The sequence below is a fragment of the Carcharhinus amblyrhynchos genome, chromosome 26 (genome assembly GCF_965287045.1).
Source record: "Carcharhinus amblyrhynchos chromosome 26, sCarAmb.v2.hapA, whole genome shotgun sequence".
Classification (NCBI taxonomy): Eukaryota; Metazoa; Chordata; class Chondrichthyes; order Carcharhiniformes; family Carcharhinidae; genus Carcharhinus; species Carcharhinus amblyrhynchos.
Window position 1 is genome coordinate 42,309,274 of NC_137349.1, and position 23,477 is coordinate 42,332,750.

Genomic DNA, 23,477 nt, shown 5'->3' on the forward strand with positions numbered 1-23,477 from the left:
AACAAAAATTGGGAACTACAGGGATAGGCAACAGCTGTTTGAACTACCCAAAATAGTCAGCACACTTAACACAGCTTCAGGCCATTTGTAATTGATGCCGACAGTAATAGCAAACAGTGCCAATTTCCAGATAGACAGTAAATGGCTGTCCAGGATAAGTGGCAACTGGATCAGTGTGTTACTCAGATACTGCAACAACTCAGGTGCTGCATAAGCTCTTTATGCTGTCCTCAGTGCAGTGTAGGTAATGTGCAATAATCTGCAAATAACAGTCATTCTGTCAGTCACTGAAAGTGTAAAATATTTTCCTTCCACTTTTAGCTTTCCGCTTGGAAATGTGATCTGAGGGAAGGGAAATTCCCAAAATAGCTGCTAGTACAGTTCATTATGACCCTGTCACTATTCCTCCATCAGTTCAGCGATCCTTAGATTTTTACATGTTCTTCAAGTGTTCATTTGCCATCCCTCCATTCACTGGCTGGTTTTTGTGATTAATACAGTAAGAAGTCTGACAACACCAGGTTTAAGACCTGGTGGTTAAACACCAGGTCTTAAACCCGGTGTTGTCAGACTTCTTACTGTGTTTACCCCAGTCCAACACTGGCATCTCCACATCATGACTACTATCGTTTGTGACTAATGCCAGAGAAATCAGCCAGCTTACCTGAAGATTCCCCGACGTCCATCATCAGACCAATAGATTGTTGATGTGGAGATATCCACACTTAATGATCTTGCATTGGCCAAACTGTCAACAACAATCTCCAAGTTTTCTGTTTTATTCATGTTTATCCTCTTGATGCCACCGTGATTCATGACAATCATGAATGGCTCCTCTCCTAGTGGACAGGAAAGGGGAGAAATTGGGGCTCAGTATCCTGCATTAATCACTAGTTCTCCTACAGTCCATTTCATGCTTAACAGATTTTTGCCTGGCACCACCAGGTCCCCTCTCAGCAACTCCTCACAAAGCTATCGCTGAACCTCTATGTTCAGCATGGGAGATACCAACCTATATCACACGCCACACACAGACAGAGGAGGCCCTATCATCATGGAAGCAAGCGGGGGGAGGAACCCTTGGACTGGGGGGGGGGGGTGCGATAACCCTCACAAGATCTGTGGGGAATCACTAATTGATCTCCCTGTGGGGCGATCTCCGTCTGGGGTTCATTGAGTACGAGTTTCCCTCGTAACAGGAGTGGTTTGCCCAGCTGGAACTCATTAATTAAGCCTTTAATAAGGTAGGCCCAGGACTGGGCCTGCTGAACTACTTACAAACATAGAAAAACTACAGCACAAACAGGCGCTTCGGCCCACAAGTTGCGCCAAATGTGTTCCTACCAACTTGGCCTACCTATAACCCTCTAAGTTCCATGTATTTATCCAGAAGTCTCTTAAAAGACCCTATCGAATCCGCCTCCACCACCACTGCCAGCAGCCAATTCCAAGCACCTACCACTCTCCGAGTGGAAAAACTTACCCCTGACATCTCCTCTGTACCTACTCCCCAGCACACTAAACCTGTGTCCTCTTATGGCAACCATTTTAGCCCTAGGAAAAAGCCTCTGAGGATCCACCCGATCTATACCTCTCAACATCTTATACACCTGTTATCAGGTCACCCCTCATCCTTCGTCTCTCCAAGGAAAGACTGAGCTCTCTCCATCTATCCTCATAGGGCATGCCACCCAATCCAGGCAACATCCTTGTAAATCTAACTTGTGTTACAAGAAGACACGGACTAGTGTATGTACACAAAACCACTGTGTTCCTTTCCAGTCAGGCTTCCTGAGTTATTACAGATATGTACTATAATTGAGTTAAGGAAAAGATTAATCACGGCTCACAATAAAAAAAAAACAGCCTGTTTGGTGACATATCAAATATCCTTCCTTTTGGAAATATCTTTGATCACCTTAGCGAGAGAAAAAAGGCTGACCCCTCCCTCTCTAAAAATGTACAATATCAGACTCAGGATACACAGGTGGAGTGAAAAAGACCAGCCAGTCCACTGCACCTGCATTACACAGCCATGGGTACCTAACCATCCTGACTTACAACACTCTCCACCACAAGCCATGCAGTCTCGTGGGAGGCAAATGATCGATTATTCTGAAGACTAATTCGGTTTTCATTTAATCAGAATCAGATTTTTTTTTAAAAAATCCAGCTGACAGCTGAAGCTCTTGCAAAATTTTTCAAATAAATTTGATTGGTGGTCATAACTTATATCCAACTGCATAATACAGAATATTCCATAAACAAATAACCTATGATGGCTGACAAAACACAAACTGAAATAAGAGATCAGTCAGTAAATTGTTAGAGCTGCAATAAGGACTCCATAATTCTGTCCTCACTCCAGAGGTTACCTGACCAGCATTTCTTGTTTGTAAAGATCAAAGACTGAGCATCAAACCATTACCTGTTTCTAGTTTCTAAAGTCTCTGCCACACCTTACACTAGTTCCTTTTCCAAATGACAAGGGACCAAAGTTTTAAATAGTGCCATGTACAATAACAACCCACCTGTGGCTTGGCAAGTCCCAGTATGTGGATTCTTCTGATATCCCTGGTAACACACACACTTGTACGATCCATGAAAGTTAATACAGATTTGGTCACACAAATCAGAATTTCGACAATCATTCACATCTGAATAGGAACACAACAGATTTACTGAATTAAATGCCAATTAATAAATGCAACTCTAAGTTGTCTGTTGGTTTATATAATTACACATCTGCTTACATTGTTTCTGCAGGAGCACAGTTGTTTCTACAGTGAAGAGTCACAGCAGCATTAGCATGTTACACACACAAGGATCCAGAACAGCGTTGGTTCGCAGCGATGGTCAGCGACAGCACTTGACACTTTACCGGAGGATGGGGAATTGAGATTGCTCCCTTATGTTGCTTTGCATTGTTATTTTGACCCCAACACGAATACTCTTTTGCAAACACCAACTCATAGCTAACAAATATTACTGTGCTACAAAACCTAAAAATACACTGCTGCCAAAGCAGAAGAACCAGCTGAAATTCAAGTGCATTAATAAACGCAGCGAACAAGGATGACTGGTTACAGTTACCAAAGCTGTGGTAAGCTTTCTTTGAAAAGGCAAGTAGGTGCAGATAGTATAGAGATCATCCAAGTCAACCAGGAAAAGGGATTATAAAGACAAAAGACAAGTCAATTAGCTCCAAAACAGATGCAGCAAAAATGAAGAGTGGATATAGCTAAGGGTAGAAATTGAAAACAGTAAATATTTGATGCATTGCCATTTATGGAGACAGAAACAGTTGTGTGTATTTCAGTATTTTCTGTTTTATAACAACTTGTATTTGTATAGCACCTTCAATACAGTGAAGCACTTTAAAATGCTCCTCAGAATGATCACAAAATTTGGACTGAGCCATAGAAGGAAATAATAGGGACAAACTCTTGGTCAGAGATACTGTGGGTTTAAACACTGTCTTTAAGAAGAGGGTTAGAGGTGGAAAGGTTTAGAGAGGGAATTCCAGACTGAAGACCTTTTAAGGAACCAGGGAAGCCAGAAGTGCCAGATTAAAACCCAGGATACTCGAAAGCAGAACGGAAGAGATGCAGATATCTCAAGAGGATTAAGGAGCTGGAGGAGATTAGAAGTAAAAAAGGGACAAATCTTGGAGAAATTTTAAAAATAAAGAAGAATTTGAAGCAGTGCTACTTAACTGAGGGTTATGTAGCACATAGTTCAGCAAATAGAGGGTGGGAGTGACTGCGATTTTGTGCGAGTTAGGCCTGCAGTTTATAGATATACAGGGGGGGGGGGGGAAGAGAGAGAGAGAGAGAGAGAGAGAGAGAGAGAGAGAGAGAGAGAGAGAGAGAGAGAGAGAGGAGGAGCGAGTCAAGAGTGGTTGGAATAGTCCGAATTAGAGGCAACAACGACACAGTGCAGGATTTCAGCAGCGGAAAAGCAGAGGCAGCAGATGATGTTAGGAAGGTAGGAATCCTTAGGGATGGTGCAGATATAGTTAGAAGCTCATGGAATCATAGAATCCCTACAGAGCAGAAGGCGGCCATTGGCCCATCGAGTCTGCACTGACCACAATCCCCCACCCAGCCCCTATCCCCATAACTCTACCTATTAACCATACTAACCTCCTGATACTAAGGGACAATTTAGCATGGCAAATCAACCAAAGCCGCATATTTTTGGAGCGCGGGAGGAAACCGGAACACCCGGAGGAAATCAATGCAGACACGGAGAATGTGCAAACTCGTCTCAGAATTAAATATGATACCAAGGATGCAAATAGTCTGGTTCAGTCTCAGACAAGTGGCAGACAGAAGGATGAAGTTGGCAGCTAGGGAACAAAGTTAGTGGCAGAGATAGAAGACAAGGGTTTTGGTTTTTCCAATATTTCATTGGAGGAGTGTTCTGTTCATCAGGGGCTGAGACATGAGGTGGTGTGTTTTGAGTTGGGTGTCTTCAATATACACTGCTGTCAGAGTATGTTGCTAAAGGGCAGAATATAGGGGAGAAATAGGAGGAAACAAGGATGGATCCTCAAGCTAATAGTACTGTAGTCTTCACAAGTGATTCTCTGGCCATGAATGACAGAATTGTTACACAGATGGAGGACATTTGGCCCATTGTGTCTGCACTGGCTCTCTAGATGAGCATTTCACCTGCTGCCAGTCTCCTGCCTTCTCCCTATAACCCTGATGATTGCTTCTTTTCACATCATCAACTTATTCCGTCTTGAACGCTTCAAGACGTTCAAGAGGTGACCTGATTGAGGCATACAAAATGATCAAAGGATTGGATAGGGTGGACAGTGAGAGCCTTTTACCTTGGATGGTGATGGCTAACACAAGGGGACAAAGCTTTAAATTAAGGGGTGGTAATTATAGGACGGATGTCAGAGGTAGGTTCTTTACTCAGAGGGAAGTAAGGTCGTGGAATGCCCTGCCTGCAGCAGTTGTGGACTCGCCAACTTTAAGGTCGTTCAAATGGTCAGTGGATAGGCATATGGATAACATTGGAATAGTTTAGGTTAGAGGGTCATTAGATTGGTTCCACTGGTCGGCGCAACATCGAGGGCCGAAGGGCCTGTACTGCGCTGGAATGTTCTATGTTCAACTGAAGCTGCACTCTCTCAAGGACAGCATTCAAGACTCTCACCACTCACAGTACGAAAAACATTTTTCTCATATCAGTTTTGCTTTTTTTTTAAAAACCTATCACTTTAAATCTGTGCCCTCTCATTCATGATCCGTTTGAGTGGGAACAGTTTCTCCCCAGCTACTCTGTCCAGCCCCCTCATGATTTGAGCACTTCTATCAAATCTCCTCTCTGCCTTCTCTTCTCCAAGGAGAACAGTTCCAATCTGTCCTCATAAGTGAAGTTTCTCATCCCTGGAATGATTCTTGTAAACCTCTTCTGAACTCTCTCCACTGTATTCATATACTTCCTAAAATGCAATGCTCAAAACAACATGCTGTACTCCAGATGAACTGGTGTTTTATACCAGTTCAACATAATCTCCTCACTTAATTCGTTGTGGGCATCACTGGCTGGGGCAGCACTTATTGTCCATCCCTAATTGACCATGAAGGGGTAGTTAAGGGTCAACCACATTGCCATGGAATCACATGTACGAGACTAGGAAAGGATGGTAGGTTTCATTGCCTAAAGGATATTAGTGAACCAGATGGGTTATTACAACAATCGGCATTGGTTTCATGGTCATCCTTAGACTTTTAATTCCAGACTTTTATTGAATTTCACCATCTCCCGTAGTGGGAGTTGACTGGGGTAATGATTCAAGGCCAGTTGTGATTCGGGATCAATTTATGGAATGTGGGTGTAGCTGGCTGATCCTGCATTTACTGCCTGTCCCTAACTGCCTTCCATTTCAGAGACACCCACATTGGTGAGAGTCTGGAGTCACATGTAGACCAGACAAGGACGGCAGATTTCCTTCCCAAAGGGCATCTGTGAACTAAATGGGTTTTTGCAACAATTAACAATGGTTTCATGGCCATCATTAGATTCTTAATTCCAGATTTTTATTTAATTCAAATTTTACCAACTGCTGTGATGGGATTCAAACCCAGGTCCCCAGAGCCCCGGGTCTCTGGGTTGCTAGTGCAGTGATATTTCCATTGCGCCACTGCCTCCCTAATGGATCAAGGGCAGGTGCAAGTAAGCTGGAGTACTGCGTGCAGTTTTGGGCGCTGCACCTGCGCAAAGATATTTTGGCCTTGGAGGGAGTGCAGAGGAGGTTTACTAGGCTGATACCGGAGTTGAGGGGGTTGAGCTATGAGGAGAGGCTGAATAAACTGGGCTTGTACTCGTTAGAGTTTAGAAGAATGAGGGGAGATCTCATTGAGACGTATAAGATGATGAATGGGATGGATAGGATAGAGGTGGAGAGACTCTTCCCGCTCAAAAAAGACAGTAGGACTAGGGGGCACAGCCTCAAGATAAAAGGGGGGGGGGCGGTTTAGAACGGAGTTGAGGAGGAACTTCTTCACTCAAAGGGTGGTGAATCTCTGGAATTCTCTGCCCGTTGAAGTGGTGGAGGCTGCCTCGCTAAATATTTTTAAGATGCGGGTTGATGGGTTTTTGATAAGAGAGGGGATTAAGGGTTATGGGGAGAGGGCGGGAAAGTGGAACTGAGCCACGACAGATCAGCCATGATCTTATTGAATGGCGGGGCAGGCTCGAAGGGCTAGATGGCCTACTCCTGCTCCTATTTCTTATGTTCTTATGTTCTTAAATGTGGCTCAGATCAGATGCGATCTTATCAAATGGTGCAGCAGGCTCAAGAAGCTGAATACTCTCAATTCTTGTCTGTGTTCAGAAAGAAGATGATGTGGAGATGCCGGTGTTGGACTGGGGTAAAAACAGTAAGAAGTCTCACAACACCAGGTTAAAGTCCAACTGGTTTATTTAGTAGCAAACACCACTAGCTTTTGGAGCGCTGCTCCTTCATCAGGTGAGTAAAGGACAAAAGAAGCCGCTCTCTGAAAGCTAGTGGCGTTTGCTGCTAAATAAACTTCAGAAAGAGGAGCAGAAAAGGTGGGGATTAGTGGTTTTGTGATGTAGATTGTGAAAGATGGTCTGACAGATCATTGGGACAGAAGATGAAGACTGCAGCTTTGAATTGGTGAAGTGCAGTGAGACACTGGCCCAACAAGTTGCTGCACCAATCAACTGTCAGGTTAATATTGCAATTCTTATCACAGACCCTCACAGGTCTCTGGGCCAATCCAGAGCCATTTTGGCAAAGTTAAAACAATCTGGCTTTGCACGCTTTAATTCTTCTAAGCACTTATTTTCTTCCTTTCCCTCTTTCCTCTCATTTCCTGTTTATCCTGCTTGCAGTAGAACATAGAACATTACAGCGCAGAACAGGCCCTTCGGCCCACGATGTTGCGCCGACCAATTAAAAAGCAATGACCCTCTAACCTAAACCAATCCCTTTCCATCCATAAACCTATCCACGGATCTCTTAAACGCCCCCAAACTAGGCGCATTTACAACTGCAGCAGGCAGGGCATTCCAATCCCTCACCACCCTCTGGGTAAAGAACCTACCTCTGACATCCGTCCTATAACTACCACCCCTTAATTTAAAGCTATGCCCCCTCGTGCTAGCTTTCTCCATCCGAGGAAAAAGGCTATCACTATCCACCCTATCTAAACCTCTAATCATCTTATATGTTTCAATAAGGTCCCCTCTTAGCCACCTTCTTTCTAACGAAAACAACCCCAGATCTCTCAGTCTCTCCTCATAGGACCTCCCCTCCATACCAGGCAACATCCTGGTAAACCTCCTCTGCACCCTCTCCAAAGCCTCCACATCCTTCCTATAACGTGGGGACCAGAACGGCACACAATACTCCAAGTGCGGCCGCACCAGAGTTTTGTACAGTTGCAACATGACGCTGTGGCTCCTAAATTCAATCCCCCTACCAATAAACGCCAAGACACCGTATGCCTTCCTAACAACCCTATCTACTTGATTCCCAACTTTCAGGGATCTATGTACACATACACCTAGATCCCTCTGTTCATCCACACTATTCAGAGTCCTACCGTTAGCCCTATACTCTACACAGTGATCAAGCATAATAAAAACCTCAGCATTCGAGCTGCATGGTGGCACAGTGGTTAGCATTACTTCTTCACAGCGCCAGGAACCCGAATTCGAGTCCAGCCTCAGGTGACTGTAAGAGTGGTGTTTGCACGTTCTCCCCGTGTCTATACGGATTTCCTCCGTGTGCTCCAGTTTCCTCCCACACTCCCAAAGATGTTTGGTGGATTGGCCACGCTAAATTCTCTCTTATTGCCAGGGAGACTAGCAGGGTAAATACATAAGGCTATGGGGATAGAGCCCAAATGGGACTTTTGTCGGTGCAGACTTGATGGGCCAAATGGCCTCCTTCTCTATCTGATGGTGATTGTATGATCTATTGAGATGAAGTTCTAATATAACAGAACTAGTCAAAGCAATCTACAGTAATTAGTGCTCCAGGTTCTTTGATTTGATTTCCAATATTTCATTTACAGACAGCAATTTCCCAGTTTGTCCGGCATTTCTTGACAATTCGTCACCTGGTTTTAGGTTTTAATCTATTATCCAGTGGGACAGTGATTAGTTACACTTCCATTCTTCCTGTTGCCTCTCTTTGAGGTCAGCTAACATAAGCTTAATTGTTCTTCCTGCCTCAAAAAGTAAACGTCACATACCACTTAGAATATTATTAATTAGCTGTGGATAAACTCACCGTCACAAATGAAATGATTTATCAGCTCGAATCCATTTGGACAAGCACATTCATAACCTAAAGGCAGGTCCCAGCAATAATGAGAGCACTTCCCATTGTCCTCCAAACACTCGTTCCGATCTGCCACACAAAACATTTAACACAGTTACATTTGAGAGATCTTAGACTTGCAATGCTGATATAAGGTGGGCAATGCAATCGATTGTCCTTTATGAGATGCAGTGAAAGGGTTAGCATCTCTGTACGCTAACCAGGCTGTATGCTTACATCTGAAACATAGAACATAGAACACTACAGCACAAACAGGCCCTTCGGCCCACAAGTTGCACCGATCACATCTATACCTACCAAGCCATAGAACTATCTGTAACTCCCAATCCCATATACTCATCCAGAAGTCTTTTAAAAGACCCCAGAGAGTTCGCCTCTACCACCACCGACAGCAGCCGATTCCATTCACTCACCACCCTCTGAGTGAAAAACTTACCCCTAACATCTCCTCTGTACCTGCTTCCCAGCACCTTAAACCTGTGTCCTCTCGTAGCGACCATTTCAGCCCTGGGAAATACCCTCTGAGAATCCACCCTATCTATTCCTCTCAACATTTTATAAACCTCTATCAGGTCGCCTCTCAACCTTTGTCTCTCCAGGGAGGAGACCGAGCTCCCTCAACCTATCTTCATAAGGCATGCCTCCCAATCCAGGCAACATCCTTGTAAATCTCCTCTGCACCCTCTCAATAGCTTCCACATCCTTCCTGTAGTGAGGCGACCAGAACTGCGCACAGTACTCCAAGTGGGGTCTGACAAGGGTCCTATAAAGTTGCAGCATTACCTCCCAACTCCTAAACTCAATCCCTCGATTAATGAAGGCCAGTACACCATACGCCTTCTTGACCACATCCTCCACCTGCGAGGCCAATTCAAGAGTCCTATGGACCCGGACCCCAAGATCCTTCTGCTCTTCAACCCAGCTAAGACTCCTACCCTTGATACTGTACTCCCGCATCCCGTTGGTCCTGCCAAAATGGACGACTACACATTTATCCATGTTGAAGTCCATCTGCCACTTCTCCGCTCAGTCTTGCATCCTATCTATGTCCCGCTGCAACTTCTGACATCAAACATCTGACGTTTGCTTGAGTTAAGCTCAATGCTCTCTCCACCTCTTAATAACACCTTCCATTTGCAGCTCCATTCCTCATTGCTCCACTTGTGTTGTCAAAACCAGGGGTCCTTGCCCACAGTGCCACCAAGTTGCATCATTGTGGGACCTGGCTCAGGTGATTATCTGTATGGATTGTGCACGTTCTACCCCTGGTGTCTGCATGGGCTTCTGGTTTCTTCCTACACTCCAAAATTGTGTCACGGTGCCCTTCCTTTCAGGAACTCAATGTCCAGCTTTCTCACTGATTGTGTAGTCCCCAACCCCCTCCATTCCCTCTCCATATTGATGTTGCTGTATGCAAGGAATGCTATATCTAAGCACGCAAGTACTTGTTGTTAATGCCAGGATCATTGTGCCATTTAGACATAGGTTGAAATAAATAAGTATTAGTGTTAACCTTGCTTATCCCTTTGAAATGGAGTAAGCAGCTTGTTAGATCAGCTCATGACATTACTCATGCCAACCCAGGGCTTCCAGTCTCAATTGCTGCTCCAAATAGGTAAGAGGGACACAGAAATCCAGCACTGTCCTTTCAGTACACACATTCATGTGTAGGTACCAATCTACAACTGTAACTGGAGGTTTTCCAAGTGTGACTTCACAAGCAGGAAGAGGGGCAGAGGTGAAGAAAAGATGTCAAAATGGTTTATCAGTTGTAAACTATTTTTGGCAGGAGGTGGGCATAACGGAAGTTTAAGCCTCTCTGTGCCAGGTATCCTCCCCCTCTCCTCCCAACCACTTTCCTGACAGGTCAGCCTCCTGCTACCATATATCCTGTTCTAGCCCACTGCATGCCCAGTAGGGTTCAGATGGACACTGACAGAGACTGTGCAGGTCAGGGCCAAGTGAAAATTTCCTGGCTTTCACATGCACATGACTCTCAACCAAAGTTAAAAATCAGGGCACATGGCATGTCCAGACTACTCAACATTATTTGGGACATGGAAAGTCTGAAGCTGATTATTACTTTCAGGATCATATTCACGAGTTATCTGTCCTCAAGACAGTTGACATCACCTGTCTCCAGTTGCTGGAAGCTGAGATAAAGCTACTGAGCACTAATTTGGATATTTTTAGTTGTTCATGGTGTGATGATACTGTGTTGTGCTGTAGAATCATAAGGGTTTTACAGTATGGAAACAGGCCCTTCAGCCCAACTTGCCCATGCTGCCTTTTTTTGGCCCATACCCCTCTATACCCATCTTACCCATGTAACTGTCTAAATGCTTTTTAAAAGACAAAACTGTACCCATCTCTTCACTATCTCTGGCAGCTTGTTCCAGACACTCACAACCCTCTGAAAAAATTGCTCCTCTGAACCCTTTTGTATCTCTCCCCTTAAACTTATGCCCTCTAGTTTAAGACTCCCCTACTTTTGGGAAAAAAAATAGATATCTAGCTGATCTATGTTCCTCATTATTTTATAGACCTCTACATGATAACCCCGAAGCTTCCTACACTCCAGAGAAAAAGGTCCCAGTCTATCCAGCCTCTCCTTATAACTCAAACTATCAAGTCCCGGTATCAACCTAGTAATTCTTTTCTACATCTGTTCTAGTTTAATAATATCTTTTCTATAATAGGGCAGCCAGAACTGCACACATTATTCCAAGTGTTGGCTTACTAATGTCTTGTACAACTTCAACAAGATGTCCCAACTCCTGTATTCAATGTTCTGACCAATAAAACATGCTGAATGCCTTCTTCACCACGGTGTCCACTTGTGACTCCAATTTCAAGGAGCTACGAACCTGTCCCCCTAGATTTCTCTGTTCTATAATTCTCCCCAACGCCCTCCCATTAACTGAGTAAGTCCTACCAATATGCATCACCTTTCATTTATCTAAATTAAAATCCATTTGCCATTCAACAGCCCACTGGCCCAATTGATCAAGATCGCGTTGCAATTCCTAGATATCCACTATGCCACCAATCTTGGTGTCATCTGCAAACTTATTAACCATGCCTTCTAAATTCTTATCCAAATCATTAATATAAATGACAAATAACAGCAGGACCAGCACCAATCCCTGAGGCATACTGCTGGTCACAGGCCTCCAGTTTGAAAAACAACCCTCTATCTTCTGTCATGAAGCCAACTTTGTGTCCAATTGGCTACCTCACTCTGGACCTTGTGTGATTTAACCTTATGCAACAACCTATTATGCAGTACCTTGGCAAAGGCCTTGCTAAAGTCCATGGGAACAACATCAGCTGCACTGCCCTCATCTATCTTCTTGGTTACCCCTTCAAAAAACTCAACCAAGTTCATAAGATATGATTTTCTACCCAGAAAGCCATGCTGACTGTCCCAAATCAGTCCTCACCTCTCCAAGTGCCTGTAGTTCCAGTCTCTCAGAATAAGTTCAATGTTGCGAGGGTAAAAGCAAAAGAGAAAATGCTGGAAAATCTCAGCAGGTCTGGCAGCTTCCATAAGGAAAGAGCTGACGTTTCAAGTCCAGACAATCCTTTGTCAGAGTGTGAGGTGGGGATACTTTAAGAGGCACTGTTTTGTTACAAGAGTTGATTTATCTGGTAAACATGCAGCAGATGCGAGAATACAAGCTAATAATTTCTTTTAGCTAAGGAAGTGTTTGTAGAGTTAATGGACCTTTTGTTTAGTTAGGCTCTCCTGGGATTCTAGGGTAGGTATACAGGTCATGTAAGTTTTTGATTAGGTTGACTGACAGGGGCCTGATTAATGGGAGGTGCTAATCTTGCAGGATAGTCAGTCAGTTTCATTTTAAAATATAAGCAGTTGCTGTCTGGACAAGCAAAAAGAAAGCAGTGTCACTGTCTCTCTATCCAGATGGTTTTCTGAAAGCGTCAAGCCTGGTAACCTAAGCCAAAGCAAGTCTGTCTGTATTTACTAACTAATTTTAAAGATAGTTTTAAGTCTACGAGAAGCATTTTGCTTGTTTAGAACCTATTGATCGGTTAGCAGCTAAGAAGTGTATCTTGTCATGTTTAAGTGCTATTGAATTGTTGAAAGTTGAGCTAATTCTTGTGTTATAATTAAACTGTGTTACTAGATAATGTTTGTTTTGATAAAAGGTCCCTTGTTTGTCAGCAGAATCGTGCCTGGAATGAAACATCTTATCCTCACATTAATGCCCAAACAGAAAAATTTGGGTATCTGGTCTGGCTTCATTTATATGTTGGGTTTTCTGATTGGATACCCTAACAATGAGATGTGAGCATCACTGGCGACATTGATTATCCATTGTTATTTGTCCTTCAAAAAGGCAGCTCACCACCACCTTTTCAACTGCTGCACTCCATGTGATGTAATCATAGTACTGTTAGGGAGTTCCAGGATTTTGCCCAGTGATAGTGAAGGAACAGTGATATGTTTGTAAGTCAAAATGGTGAATGACTTGAAGGGGAATTTCCAAGTGGTGATATTCCCATGTGTCCAGTGCTCCTGTCCCTCTAGATGGTAGCTGTCATGGGTTTGGAAGATGTAAGGAGCCTTGGTGAGTTCCTGCAGTGCATCTTGCTGCACTGTGTGTCAGTGGTAAAGTGAATGTTTGTGAACAGAGTGCCAATCGGGGTGGGGGGGAGGGGGTGCTGTTTTGTCTAGGATGCTGTCAAGCTTCCTGAGTGTTGCGCTCTTCTGAGTAAGTGAAGAGTATTCCATTAAACTCCTGACTTGTGCCTTGTAGATGGTGGACAGGCTCTGGGCAGTCAGGTGGTGAGTTACTCAGCTTAGGATTCTTGGCCACTGACATGCACTTACAGACACAGTGGCAGTTTACCATTTTTGTTTAAATGCCTGGCAGATTTCATTAATGGAGACCAGAATCGGACTTTAAAAGGAGGTGTTTTCCAGACCGATCCAGATTGAACGATTGCAGTGGTAAAGGCAGGCCTGCAGCTCGTTAAGTGGATTAAAATACATGCAGAATTATTTAAATTGACGTCGCGCCTCTTTTGGGAGGGTTCCCAATCACAGCCATTTTTTGGCCTTGTAAAGTATGAACCGACGCAGGATCGGGTGCAGATCGCACTACTTACCTCAGGCCCGACTTTACCAAACTTCCATGTCTGAAAACAGGCACAATGCGATGGTAAAATACCATCCAATATGTATGTTATTACTCCAATAGAAGAACCAGAATGAGCCGTGTCACAGATGCAGTGTTAAGCCATGATCCACTGGAATGGCAGAGCAGGCTGGAGGAGTTGAATGGCCTACTCCTGTTCCCATGTACAAACTGACCCATCTAAACACAATAGTCTAACTGTTAACCCATATCCAGAGTCTGCTTCAGAGCATTCAGTCACTGCATAGCTGAACTGTGTACAGAAACCTGATGTCAGAAACAATTTTCCAAGTTCATTTCACAAGTACTTTCTTTCGTAAGGTGAAGGCTGGGAGGCAACCTAAACTCATGAACTGAAGGCAGAGAGAGGTTTTTCAAATTGGGTGGTGCTCAGAATGAGACGATATAAAGATAATTACCAACCCAGAAAGAATTTAGAAGAAACATACTTGTCACAATGTGGTTAAACATAGAACTTGCTGCCAAAAGGGTGATTGAGATGAACAGCAGGATAGTTTAAAAGAGAAGCTGGATAAGTACAAGGGCAATACAGGAAAAAGCGATACAGCCTTTTTTTGCACCAGTCCCACCCTTCAATGAGATTATGGCTGAGTTGCATTTTAACTCTATCCACCTGCCTGACTTCATATCCCTAAAAATCCTCAGCCTGCAAACTTTTATCGATTTCCAGTTTCAATTTATTAACTGACTTAGTAGCTACGTCATCTGATGATTTTTCTCCACAAAATGGATGGTAAGAGTTTGAAAGTGCCTTTTAACTTTTCTCCTGAACAGCCTTGGCTGATTTTAAAGTTCTCTCCCCTTGTCCCAAACTCACCCAGCAACAAAAAAAAAATCTCTACTCCTTTCAAAATTCAAAAAAAAATCTCAATCAAATCACCTCTTAGCTTTCTACAGCTTCCCCTTAAAATCTAATCCTTGGAACCAGGGGGATATTCTGGTGAATCATCACGGCAGTCCTTCCCAAGACTAACATGCATCCCAAGATCCTGTGCATAAGAGTTAGCACTGCTGCCTCACAGCACCAGGGACCTGGGTTCGATCCCAGCTTGGGTCACTGTGTGTGTGGAATCTGCATGTTCTCACCATGTCTGCGTGGGTTTCCTCCAGGTGCTCCAGTTTCCTCCCAGTCTGCAAGATGTGCTGGCTAGGTGCACTGGCCATGCTAAATTCTCCCTCAGTGTACCCGAACAGGAGTGTGGTGACTAGGAGTTTTTCATAGCAACTTCATGTGACATTAATAAATAAACTTTTAAACTGTAGAAAAATTTCCTCCCTTTTATATTTAGGTCTTTAAGTTAAAATCCCATTAGTCATTTTGATTATTTTCCCAACGACTACATTTTATTGACATGTATATGTGATCATACTAAACAGGAGCAGGAGTGGGCCATTTGGCCCCTCAAGCCTGTTCCACCATTCAATAAGATCATGGCTGATCTGTGTTTTCAATTCCACATTCCCATCTAACAATGATAAACTTTGATTCCCTTGCCTAACTAGAATCTATCTACCTCTGTCTTAAAAATATTCTGTGACTTGCTTCCCCTGCCTTAAGGCAGAGTTCTTACATCTCTGTCCTCTAAGGGCAATCCAAAATCTCTGAACCTTCAGCTCCGCAACATTGAAATTCTTACATCAAACACTTTCTCACCCAAGAGGAGGGCACTTCACTTACTCAAGTCAAAATCCGTTTGCCACAGTTCTGTCCACTCACTTAATCTACCAATGTACTTCGTATCTTAATGTTGCTCCCTCCTCTACACTGTACTACAATCACTGTCATCAGCAAACCTCGATATATTGTTTGAGTCATTAATGACTAAAATTAATACACGAGACCCCAGCATAAATCCTTATGGAACTTCCATCCAGTATGAATACATTGAGGTCATGATTTAAGGGTGAGGGGGGAAGAGGTATAATTTGGAAGTGAGAGGAAGGTTCTTTACGCAGAGAGTTGTGGGGGTATGGAACGCGCTACCGAGTAGGGTGGTGGAGGCAGGAACGTTGGACTCGTTTAAGGTTCAGTTAGATAGACACGAGTGAAACAAGGATGGAGGGTTATGGTAGGGGCTATTAAATAAGGTTAGAACCTCGGGAGACACCGGAAAAGCAGACTTGTAAGATTAACGTTTTTGTCTTTTTATTCTGCAGGTGGAGGTCCACCTCGTGTCAAACGAGGGGCATGCACACGGTGGGTCGTGCGTGGGCTGCTCTTGGAAGTTCCGGGAGTGGCCTAGTACTTCATGTCAGTGTGTGTGCTTGATCCTGGACCGGTAGACGGGCGCCGCAACAGCTCGGTGACTAGCACTGCTAGCTGCGCAGATACATGGATTTGGGCCTGTGTCTGTGGGAGTTTGTGCATTCTCCCTGTGGTTGCGTGGGTTTCCTCCGGGCGCTCCGGTTTCCTCCCACACCCCAAAGATGTGCTCTTAGGCTGATTGGTTTTACCAAATTGACACTATTCTCCCCTGAATCTGGCTAAGTTAGGGGTTCCATTCGTAGACACGCGGGGTAGAATAGGTGTAGGGTGATGCGGCGGCGCGGGCTCGTTGGGCCGAAGGGCCTGTTTCCCGTGCTGGGTTGTTCTTTGTATAACCATAATCCATACGATTTCTTTTGCTACCTAACCAGATCAACAAATCTATCTTCACTTAATAAGTTTTAATTTTAGCCAAGTCTCTTATGCAGAACATTACTGAATGTCTTCTGGAAATCCATATAAATTACATCCAGAGCCAGTCCCTGTCTATTGCTTTAGTAACTTCTACAAACAATTCAGTTTGTTAGATGTTTATAAATAAATATTGCTTCTCTGTTATCAGCTCATGTGTAGCAAACTGCAGTCACTGTTCTTAACTACAGATTCCAATAACCTGATCAGAACAAATGTTAGATCAAATCTCATCATTTGTTGGCTTTTCTCTGTCATTTTCAGGTTGGCAAATTGTGACCAGTGGAATGCTGTAAGAATCAGTGCTGGGGCCTTGACTGTTTCCAATCGATACAGAGTCATAGAAGTTTACAGGATGGAAACAGGCCCTTCGGCCCAGCTTGTCCATGCCGCCCTTTCTTTTTTAAAATCCCTAAGCTAATCCCAACTGCCCGCACATGGCCTCAATACCCATCTTATTCACGTAACTATCTAAATGCTTTTTAAAAGACAAAATTGTACCCACCTCTACTACTATCTCTGGCTTCTTGTTCCAGACACTCACCACCCTCTGCTTGAAAAAATTGCCCCTCCGGACACTTTTATATCTCTCCCTCTCACCTTAAACCTATGTCCTCTAGTTTTAGACTCCCCCATCTTTGGGAAAAGATATTGACTAGCTGATCTGTGCCCTTCATTATTTTATAGACCTCTACAAGATCAACCTTCAGCCTCCTACATTCCAGAGAAAAAAGTCCCAGTCTATTCAGCCTCTCCTTATAACTCAAACCATCAAGTCCCGGTAGCATCCTAGTAAATCTTTTCTGCACTCTTTCTAGTTTGATAATATCCTTTCTATAATAGGGTGACCAGAACTGTACACAGTATTCCAAGTGTGGCCTCACCAATGTCTTGTACAACTTCAACAAGACGTCCCAACTCCTGTATTCAATGTTCTGACCGATGAAACCAAGCACGCCAAATGCCTTCTTCACCACTCTGTCCACCTGTGACTCCACTTTCAAGGAGCTATGAACCTGTAGCCCTAGATCTCTTTGGTTTGTAACTCTCCCTAACACCCTACCATTAATTGAGTTGGTTCAATCTACCAAAGTGCATCACCTCGCATTTGTCTAAATTAAACTCCATCTGCCATTCATCAGCCCACTGACCCAATTGATCAAGATCCCATTGCAATTGCAGATAACTTTCTTCACTGCCCACTATGCCACCAATTTAGCGTCATCTGCAAACTTACCAACCATGCCCCCATATTCTCATCCAAATCATTAACATAAACGACAAATAACTGTGGGCCCAGCACTGATCCCTGAGGCACACCACTGGTCACAGGCCTCCAGTTTGAAAAACAACCCTCTACAACCACTCTCTGGCTTCTGTCAAGAACAGAAAGAAATCTCACAACACCATCTTAAACTCCAACAAATTTTACCCCAGTTTACCTCACCCTGGATCCCATGAGATTTAACCTTACGCAACAACCTACCATGCGGTACCTTGTCAAAGGTCTTGCTAAAGTCCATGTAGACAACATCAACTGCATTGCTCTTATCTACTTTCTTGGTTACCCTTCAAAAAACTATATCAATGGCTTCAATGGAGAGACCAACTATATTATGACTAATTTGCTGACGCTACAAAAATAAGTGGGAAGCGGGTTGTGAGGAAGACACTAATAAATCTGCAAACAGTTAAACAGGCTAAACTAATGGGCAAACATTTGGCAGATGAAGCATATTGTGGCAGGAAGAATAGAAATGCAGCATGTTATTTATATGGAGAAAGATTGCAGAATACTGCAGTACAGAGATCTGGGTGTCCTTGTACATGAGTCACAAAGTTAGCATGCAGAACTTTTCAACTGTTCTCCTAGTTTAAGATTTCCCCCACAAGGAGAAATATGTTCCCACATCTACTCTGTCAAACCCCCAGAATCATGTAGCTTCAATAAAATCGCCTCTCATACTAAGCTGGCAGGAGCGTCAGTCCAACTTATTGCACGAATCAGCCCAGTGAACCTTCTCTGAACCTCACATTTTCCCACAATGCTTTATCTGCCAAATTTTTGCCCAATGATTTAACCTATCCAATATCAATTTGCAGACATTTTTGTCTCTTCCTCACAACCTGCTTTCCCACTTATCTTTGTATCAGTAAGTATTTTGCAAGACAAATGGAAAGTTGGCTATTATTGTAAGGGAAATGGAGTATAAAAGTAGGGAGGCCTTGCTACAACAGGGAATTGATGAGACTAGAACTGCAGGACTGCAACACTGTACTTGCATTGGAAGCAGTTCACAGAAGGTTCACTGGGCTGACTTGTGCACCAAAAAGGTTGTCTTATAACTAAAGATTGGGCCTACACCCCTGTTAGTTTAGACAAGTGAGAGGTGATTTTATTGAAGCTGCATGATTCTGGGGTTTGACAGCAGATACTGGGAACATGTTTCCCCTTGTGGGGGAATCTTAAACTAGGGAGCACAATTTAAATACAAGAGGTCAGTCATTTAAGATCGCAATGAGAAGGAATTTCTTCTGCTAAGGATCTTAATCTTTGGAATTCCCTTCCCAAGAGCAGTGGAGGCCGGGTCTTTGAATATATTCCAATCTCAGTTAGACAGGTTTTTGATTATTAAGGGTTATGGGGCACAGGGAGGAAATGGAATTAAAGCCAAGATTAGATCAGCACGATCTTACTGAACAGCAAAGCAGGCTCAACTGGACAAATGTTTCTTCCTGTTGGCATTTCTTAAGATCTAATGTAGGGTGGGGAGGAGCATAAACACTGACATAGAAGAGTCTCTGGACCTGTTTGTGTGTTCTATGTAAAATAAACGATAAATTAAAGCCCTTCTCACAGCTCTGTACTTACTGCAATTGAGCTCATCACTACCATCACTGCAATCAGAATAGTTGTCACAAGCTGACTCAAGCTCGATGCACTGGCCTGATCCACATTGGAACTCCAATTCTCCACAGCTTCTAGGTTGCGCTGCTCTGTCCTCACACAAGTGATCAGATTCATCAGTTCCTGATGCACAGTCCTGGTTACCGTCACACAGCTGGCTTTTGGAGATGCAGATAGTGGAGTTGCTGCACTGAAATTCATGAAGTCCACATGCTGCTACAGAGCAGTTCTGCTCATCACTTTGATCATTGCAGTCATCTATTCCGTTACACAGCCTCGCCGCAGAAACACAACGTCCATTCAGACACAGGAATTCATTCTCACTACATCCTTCATAACCTGTAACATAACCACAGAAAGCAATAAAATCATACCACAGCAATAATACAAAATGCTGATATCATGTGGAGTTACTTCTGAAATAGAATTGCCTTTCTATCCTTCTTTCAAGTCAAAGATTTCTTGATCTTTTATATTTCATTAACAGCTATTTCAGGACTATTCACGGAGTGCGTCACTTATTCTGCTTTCTTGTGCGTGACACTTTCTCTCTTCCCACTCAAAGTTCAGATCCCCTCACCACTTCCCACTCTTCATTCATCCATCACATCCCTCTGATAGACCCCACATGCCATCAATTGCCAATGATTCACTTCCTCATACATTTCTCTCACAGACTTACTTATTTGCTTAACCCTAACACTAGACATTTCGCTTACCAAATCTACCTCTCCTCCCTCCCCATCAGCACATCTTAATATCCCTAACGCACACCATCCTCTGTCCATAATACCACACCTTTTCACCAGCCCACATTTACACTGACTGCCCACTGGAACCTCTCAGTGTCTACCCCGTCAGGCCCTCAGAGAACCCTGTATGTCTCACTTAAGATCACCTCTCATGCTTCTAAACTTCAACAAGTACAGGCCTAAGTTGATGTTATTCACTTTGGAAGCAAGAACAAGGTGGCATATCTGAATGTCTGTAAATTGGGAGAGAGGGGTGTGCAGCAAGATCCAGATGTCCTTGTGCACCAGTCACTGAAGGTAAGCATGCAGGTGCAGCAAGGCAGTAAATGGTATGCTGACCTTCATTGTGAGAGGTTTCATGTACAGGAGTACAGATATGTTGTTGTAATTATAGAGGGCCTTATCTGCAGTTTTGGTTTCTTTCTTTGAGGAAGGCTGTTCTTGCCCTTGAGGGATCACAGTGAAGGTTTACCAGGCTGATTCCAGGGATGGCGGGATATATCAGGTGAGATTGACCAGGTTAGGACTGTTTTCACTGAAGTTCAGATGAATGAGGGGGAAGCTCTTACAGAGACTTATAAAATTCTAACAGGACTAGACAGGGTAGAGCAAGAAGTCTCACAACACCAGGTTAAAGTCCAACAGGTTTATTTGGTTGCACTAGCTTTTGGAGTAACACTCCGAAAGTTCATGTTACCAAATAAACCTGTTGGACTTTAACCTAGCACTGAGAGATTTCTTACTGTGCCCATCACGGTCCAACGCCAGCATCTCCACATCTAGGCAGGGTAGATGCAGGGAGCATATTCCCAATGGTGGGTATGTCCAGAACCAGGGGTCAGTCAGAGGATTCAGGGTAGTCCATTTTGAGATGAACAGTAGAGGAGGCTTGAAGGACAAATGACCTCTCCCCCCCATAGCTCCTCCTTCCCTCATATCTCCTCCTCTTTCCCCGCCCCCCGCCATGCCCCCTCCCCACCCTGCAGTGCCTCCTCCTCCTCCTCCCCTCCGCCCTGCAGGGCCTGCCCTCCCCCCGGCATGCAGTGCCTCCCCTGCCCCCCTCCCCCCCCCCGGCATGCAGTGCCTCCCCTGCCCCCCTCCCCCCCCCCGGCATGCAGTGCCTCCCCTGCCCCCCTCCCCCCCCCCGGCATGCAGTGCCCCGCCCCGCCCCCCCCCCGGCATGCAGTGCCCCGCCCCGCCCCCCCCCCGGCATGCAGTGCCCCGCCCCGCCCCCCCCCCGGCGTGCAGTGCCCCCCCCCCCCCGGCGTGCAGTGCCCCGCCCCGCCCCCCCCCGGCGTGCAGTGCCCCGCCCCGCCCCCCCCCCGGCGTGCAGTGCCCCGCCCCGCGCCCCCCCCCGGCGTGCAGTGCCCCGCCCCGCCCCCCCCCCGGCGTGCAGTGCCCCGCCCCGCCCCCCCCCCGGCGTGCAGTGCCCCGCCCCGCCCCCCCCCCGGCGTGCAGTGCCCCGCCCCGCCCCCCCCCCCAGCCGTGCAGTGCCCCGCCCCGCCCCCCCCCCCCAGCCGTGCAGTGCCCCGCCCCGCCCCCCCCAGCCGTGCAGTGCCCCGCCCCCCCCAGCCGTGCAGTGCCCCGCCCCCCCCAGCCGTGCAGTGCCCCGCCCCCCCCAAGCCATGCAGTGCCCCGCCCCCCCCAAGCCATGCAGTGCCCCGCCCCCCCCCCCCCCCCAAGCCGTGCAGCGCCTCCCCTGCCCCCCGCCTTCCACCCCCGGTCCCGCGTCCTCCCTCCCCTGCCCCGCCCCCAGACTCGGCGCACGTGCGGTGTTGATTGACAGCGGCAGCAGCCACTCAGAGCGCGGTCTCCATGGTTACTGGTTGTGCGCAACCAATGGCCTGCAGGCTGTCTGCGGCCCAGGCTCTCACTCACCGAGCGCCGGGCCGGAGATACGCACCGCTGCGGCGGCGGCCAGCGGGAGGTCGAGGTCGAGGCCCAGGCCCAGGAGGATGCGGATCCCCGCTCCCACTGTCAGCAGGACGCTGCCCAGACTCCACATTGTCATTCGCGCCCTTCAACCGGCAAGCAGCGTGTTGGCGTCAACACGTCAGGAACGTCACGCAAGGCCATGGGTTGGACTCAATTTGAGCGGGAAAGGGGAGAAATAACCCTTGACCTTGACCCCGCCCCCTGACTACCGACCACGCCCCCTGACAACAAATAATGCCCCCGTGACTGCTAATCCCGCCCTCTGACTACCAACCCCGCCCCCCTGGCTGCTAATCCCGCCCTCTGACTACCAACACCGCCCTCCTGGCTGCTAATCCCGCCCTCTGACTACCAGCCCCGCCCCCCTGACTGCTAATCCCGCCCTCTGACTACCAACCCCGCCCCCCTGACTGCCGACCCCGCCCCCTGACTGCCAACCCTTCTCTCTGACCATCAGCCCCAATTCTAACCCCAATGGAATCCCCCTGCTCCAACCCCCATTCATCATCACACCCTCCCCTGACCTATTCACCCGCAATGCCCAACCCTAACCCTCTCACCCCTAACCTACTCCCTCCACCCTGACCCCTGCTCCCTCCCTTCACCCTGACTGACCCCCCCTCTCCCCTCCTCCCGCTAACCCCACTCCTACTCCATCTCTCACACTCAGCAGAAATATATTCTGGTGATAAGAAGAGGGATAACCAGCCGTGGTTATCGAAGGAAATAGAGAGTGTTAAACGCCGATGCATTCAGAGCGGCTAAAAATAGTGGGCGATTAGAAGATTGGGAAAGCTTTCAAAAACAACAAAGAATGACTAAGAAAGCGATAAAGAAAGGAAGCTAAACTAACTCTAAATATAAAAAATGATAGTAAAAATTTTTACAAACATATAAAGAAGAAGAGACTGGCTCGAGTGAATGTTGGACCCTTGGAGGATGAGAGGGGGGATTTAGTGGTGGGTGATGTGGAAATGGCTGAGGCTTTAAATAAGTTTTTTGTGTTGGTCTTCACGGAGGAGGACACAAATAGCTTACCAAATATTAAAGATAGAGGGATGGTAGGAGACCAGGTCCTTAATGCAATTACTGTCACTAGAGAGGTAGTGCTTGGTAGACTAACGGGACTCAAGGTAGACAAGTCCCCGGGACCGGATGGAACGCATCCCAGGGTTCTGAAAGAAAT

The 23,477-nt window shown here is 45.8% G+C and overlaps 1 protein-coding gene across 1 annotated transcript in view; it reads right to left on the reverse strand.

Annotated features, from left to right (window-relative positions):
• Positions 1–22,367, reverse strand: part of LOC145358690 (low-density lipoprotein receptor-like) — a 52,636-nt gene extending 30,269 nt beyond the window's left edge. The window contains exons 1-5 of the mRNA XM_080212913.1: positions 22,235–22,367; positions 19,569–19,943; positions 8,786–8,905; positions 2,532–2,657; positions 665–839 (exon numbers count right to left, since the gene is read on the reverse strand). Coding sequence (XP_080069039.1) covers positions 665–839; positions 2,532–2,657; positions 8,786–8,905; positions 19,569–19,943; positions 22,235–22,367 — 929 coding nt within the window. The remainder of the gene's footprint in view (positions 1–664; positions 840–2,531; positions 2,658–8,785; positions 8,906–19,568; positions 19,944–22,234) is intronic.
• Between the last annotated feature and the right edge of the window lie 1,110 nt (positions 22,368–23,477).